Raw genomic sequence first — 5,474 nt, 5'->3', positions numbered from 1 at the left:
TATTGAGTTTGATAATTCAAATTAAGAATTTTATTAATGAACAAGAACCCAAACGAGCTGTGTATGGACCGGCCCGCCCAACCCATTGCATTCAAATGACTACAAAAGGATGAAAACAACAAGAAAATTCTTTCAAAAAAAACAAAATTCCTGTGCAAATATTAAAAATTACTCACAAATTTTTTTTTTCAAATGGCTGAACAGCAAGTCTGGAAAACCATTTTCTGATCTGGTTATTAGAATTCAAACATAGTTCTGGTTTGGTTACTAACTTTTGGATCTCTAATTTGTATTTTCTCACATCCATGGACACAAGCACAGACGTGAAAGCTCCGAGATTGCAGCTAAGCTGCCATAAGTGCACCAAACATAAGAAGACAACCATGCATTTGAAGGCATGCAGCTGGGGACGTATGACACTTTGTTGATGAGGTTCTGTCGATAGCCTTAATTTGGAGGAAACAAGAAAAAGCAAGCTGCAGGTTCATGGTACACTGATCCACGTCAGTCCACATCAGGTTGTCCTCGAAGAAGAATGAAAGAACAATAATGCTGCCAGGGCGATGTCTGACATTACTACTAAAAGATTTTATTTGGACAAAAAAAAAAAAAAAGGAAAAAAAGCTGTTTATCTTATCTAAGTTGTTCAAAGGGTATTTTATTTTAGATAAAAAAATTAAAAAGCAATATATTATGTATTTTATATAAAAATATATTTTTATTTCAATATTCTTATAAAATTTAGTTAGGGCATCCAGAGCCATCGAACCTCTCGATGAACTCCATCATTATCACATCATCATACATTTATCCACTATTAAAAAAAACCTCCTAACAACATCTTTATAGGTTCCACATTTTCTTATAAATTATTATTTTTTTAATATTTTATTATTTAAATAAACTAAACTTAAAACATTAATTAAAAAATTAAAATAAAATAGGGAAGAAACAACTCCCTTAACAGGGAGCTGCTTCTTGTCATAAATGAGGGAGCTCTCGCCCGAGCTTTCATTGTGAATGTTCTTAAATCATTAAAATCATTTTAAAATAATTATAGTAATAATTTTTTTAAGATACACAATATAATTAGATCTTATTTTAACTTTAAAATAATCTGATTTATATAATTTAAAATGTTTTTTTAAATTTTTGTCCCTTTAATTTTCCGTAAGTTGACATTATATATCCAGCTCTTTAAATTAATTAATATTATGGATCATCTGCCCAACTCTATAAATTTTTTTTTTTGAATATTCAGTTTACGTCGAGTGAACAGTTCATCAGTCCAACATTTTTATATAATTCATCTGTTAATTTGCTAAGACTCACTCGATCTTTAAATACATGAAAAATTGGAAAAAATTACCCTACCACCTAATGAGATGTTGAAGAGTAGTATTTGAGTCATTTAAATAATTATTATAAAAAACTACTTGACCTTCTACATAATAATAAAAGGGTCGAAATTAAAATTTCAAATAGAATGAATATTTTAAAAATTAATATTTAAATGTCTATAAATAATATTTTAAATTTTCCGACAAACGAATTAAAAGAAAGAATATAGGACAAATTCGTGAAGGCCTGCTTAATAAATAATAATAATACAATAAAAATATGATTTAATTTATTGGAGGAGAATTTATTATGTAGTCGGAATGAAATTAATTTCTCATACATACTTCCATGTTTTGAGAATGAAAATCAACATCGACGGGTGACTGAGCTCATGAACTCATCCAACGCACGCAGCGACTCACCGATGCCATTGATCCCTTCCGCCACGGCCGCCGTAATCTCCGCCGCGATCTCCCTCGCCCTGCGCCTCACCTTTCTACCTCTCTCCTCGTCCGCCATCACTTCTTCCACCGCTTCCGCTGCCTCGGCGCCACCTGCCGCCGCCACCGCTCCCGCCCCCAGCAATTCCACCACCAACTTCGCGTTGAAGAACTGCTCCCCTCCTATCGGCCGGAACACCACTGGGACCCCGGATCCGAGGCTTTCCAGAGTCGAGTTCCAGCCGCCATGGCTCACGAACACCCCCACCGCCGGGTGCACTAGGATCGCCGCCTGAGGCACCCACCCGCGCGCTACCATCCCAATCCCCTGTCTCATCGCGTCCTGGGGAGGGGCTTGGTCTGCCGCCGGTGCGGCCCATAGGAACGGCCTGGAGTGCCTCTCCAACGACGCCGCCAGGTCGGCCGCCTCCTCCGGCGGCAACCGGTTCTGCGACCCGAACGACACGTACACCACGGATCCAGGCGCCTGGCGGTCAAGCCACGCGAAGCACTCCGCGGCGATGCCTCCGTCGTCCACGACGGTGCCTCGACCTCCAGCGGCGGAGAAAAGAGGACCCACGGCGAACACCGGTTGCCGCGTTGACTCAGCCCACAATTCGAGGAACGGCTTCTCGAGGGCCTCCGCGGTGTTCCACAGAGTGGCGCGGGAGCGGCGGCAGCACTCCGCCTGGCGACGCACGAACCGGCCGCTGGGGTGATCCGGATTCGACGCGGCTGAGCGCATGTTTCGCGACAGCTGGCGGCGGCGCACAGTGATCCCGGGTACACCCGGGACGGCGATCTCGTCGTCGTCTCCGTGGCGGCCATCAACGTGGGGGAGGTTGATCCATAGAGAGTTGTAGATAGACATGGCGTAAGGTCCGGAGGTGTAGAAGGTGGCATGGAAGACGCCGAGCTGCTCCGCGATGGGGGCGGTCCAGCCGAGGAACATGTCAGCGATGAGGCAGAGCAGGGGAAGCTCGGCTTCGAGGAGGGAGGAGAGGTAGGCGCTGAAGGAATCGGGGAGGGAGTCCTGGATGGCGTGGTTGAATCGGGTGACGAGTTGGGGAGGGAGGGCAAAGGTGGTGTCGGCGTCAGGAGGGAGGCCGTGATCGGTGGGGTGGAAAGGGAGGCCGGAGAGACGGATGGACGGGGGAAGGCCACGGCGGGAGAGGTGGGGTAGATTGCCGTCGGTGGTGAGGATGATGAGGGAAAGGGAAGGGTAGCGTGTGGAGAGCAGGCGGGCGAGGTCGAGGGAAGGATTCATATGACCATGCGCCAAGAATGGAAACAACACCACGACGCCGTCACAGTTCCTCGTCGAAGCCATCGCGATCTGTTACCCTAATCGGATCGGAAACGAAGCAGAGGACCGTTCCCTCCTCCCCGTCTCTCTCCACTGAGTATCCGTCACGTTTTCTTGATCACAGAAGAACAGCAGTAGCAAAATCTGATCAGAGAGAGAAGATGCCCAATTTGTAGTCGACAACTAATTAATTAAGAGTTTTTTTTTCGAGAACATGAATTGACCCTTTCCTATGCTCTACTCTGAAGCACGGATGAGGGTCCTCTGCTTTACTCTAAAGCACGGAAGAGGAAAGAAACGGTGAAAAATTATGCTGGAGAGCAAAAAACGGTGAAAATCCCTGTTTTTTCATATTTTCTTTTGATTAAAAAATAGATATATAACAACATCAATTAAATTTCTTTCCATTAGTTGAGATGGCTTTATGAATCTTATTATATCATTAGGTCTATTTTTTATTATATTATTATTTATATTTAAATAAATTTTATTTTATATTTGTTAATTAAGTTTTTTTTTTGTCTTCCTTTTTGATATGTATATTTATCATAGTTTCACATCGCCTGGAGTATTTTTTGATCGTTTAAATACATATTCATATCATTTTAAACGTGTCTCTCGGAGTTTTTTCTCAATAGATGTAATTCCGATTTTCTCTCTAATGTTCTTATTTCTTATTTTATCCATCTTCGTATGTCCACACATCCACCTTAACATCCTCATCTTTGCAACTCAGGGTCGGCCCTGAGGCATGTCACCGGGGGTGATGACCAAGGGCCCTCGACTTTTAGGGGCCCCCAAATTTGACATACATATATAATATATATTATATATACTTAGATTGTTTTAATAAAATCCTAAAAAATATATTTGATTGGATTATTTTAATAAAGGTCTACAAAATATATTTTCTATTAAAATTTAAGAAAAAAAATCTAAAAAAAAAAGAAAAGAAAGAAAAAAAAGAAAAGAAAGAAAAAAAAGAAGGTAAACTATCCTTTTTCTCTTTCCAATATTTTATTTTTTTTTACCATTCTTTCTTCATTAATTTATTTACAGAAGTCATAAGATTCTAAAGAGTAAATTATGAATCTTGAACGCTAATTTCCTCCTTTCTTCTCATTTGAATCTCTTCTAATTAAATTAGAAAATTTTATTAATTTTAGTTTCATCAACATCATCATTCATCAATATATAAACTTACAACTTAAATTACCTACTTATCTATATTTTTTCTTATTGTCAATATTCAATATTAATTTTTAATATTATATTGGAGTCAATATTTTATGATTTTTCTTACAGATTTGAACGAGTTTAAATAAATCATCCCAATTTTAATCATTATAGAATAAATTATATCGATTGCTTCAAGCACAAATCAGACTTTATTATTCTTTGACTATTATTTTCACTGCTTGTGTTTATTTCAAGGTTAGCTTTGTTGCTGATTTTGTGTGTTTTATTTTTACACTTGAAATTTGTAATACAAACATGTTTCTAAAAAATTATCAATCTTGGAATTAGAAAAGAAACAAAAGAAAAAGAGTGGAACAGATTATTAAAACTCACAAAGGTGTTCTTTGTAAATTTTTTAAAGCTAACTCTTCAATTGAAAATTTAATTGATGAATTGCAAGAAAAAAGTCAAGAAGAATTAAATAATCATGTAACAAATGAGTATCAATCGAGTAATCAAGAAGAATTAAATAATCATGCAATCAATGAGCGAGAAGAATTGACAGAAAATAATAATCATAATCATGCAACAACGAATGAACAGGAAGAATTGAGAGAAAATGATGATAATGATTTGAATGTAAATAGCTTGATAATTTTATGTATCGAAAATGAGGTATTAGAAAAACTTGATTATGAAGACTTTATTGATGATTTTGCTTCCCAAAATGCTAGAAGATATAGATTTTTTCAATGATTATTTCATATTTTTTTTTTATTTGTAGGTATTATATTTTTTGGAGAAACTTAGGAAACATATTTTCTATGGTATTGCACTTTTTGAAGAATAAATAAATTTTGTATGGAGTTTATCATATTTTAAATGAATATATTGATTTTTAAGTTTTTCTATTAAACTATATTCAAATTGTACGTTAGTAAACATTTTTTTATAGAGGTCATTTTTCTCTTTTCGTCCAAGGACCCCCAAAAGTCAGGGTTGGGGGCGTCAGGGTTGGCCCTGTTGCAACTCTCATCTTCTGTTCATGTGTTTGAGTTATTCTCCTCCATTTCGCTCATCCTACTTATATTCTATTTAAGACATCTCACTCAATTTCTACATCGTTTTACAAAAATAATTTTAAATATTTAAATCTCTCGATTCTAAATAAGTCATCCTCTCTTATCTTAATAATTATCTTATTATTT

At 37.5% G+C, this 5,474-nt stretch overlaps 1 protein-coding gene across 1 annotated transcript; it reads right to left on the bottom strand.

Annotated features, from left to right (window-relative positions):
- Positions 1-1,580: 1,580 nt before the first annotated feature.
- LOC121996729 (crocetin glucosyltransferase 3-like) lies at positions 1,581-3,348 on the bottom strand. Its single transcript, XM_042550803.1, has one exon. The coding sequence runs from the start codon at positions 3,109-3,111 to the stop codon at positions 1,708-1,710; it is 1,404 nt and encodes a 467-aa protein (XP_042406737.1). The 5' UTR covers positions 3,112-3,348; the 3' UTR covers positions 1,581-1,707.
- Between the last annotated feature and the right edge of the window lie 2,126 nt (positions 3,349-5,474).

The sequence above is a fragment of the Zingiber officinale genome, chromosome 6A, assembly GCF_018446385.1.
Source record: "Zingiber officinale cultivar Zhangliang chromosome 6A, Zo_v1.1, whole genome shotgun sequence".
In the NCBI taxonomy this organism is placed as follows: Eukaryota; Viridiplantae; Streptophyta; class Magnoliopsida; order Zingiberales; family Zingiberaceae; genus Zingiber; species Zingiber officinale.
The sequence above is the reverse complement of the archived record's forward strand: the minus strand, read 5'-3'. Positions and strand labels throughout refer to the sequence as shown.

Excerpts from the sequence above, each read along its gene's own strand:
- LOC121996729 (XM_042550803.1), bottom strand. The coding sequence starts at position 3,111 with ATGGCTTCGACGAGGAACTGTGACGGCGTCGTGGTGTTGTTTCCATTC.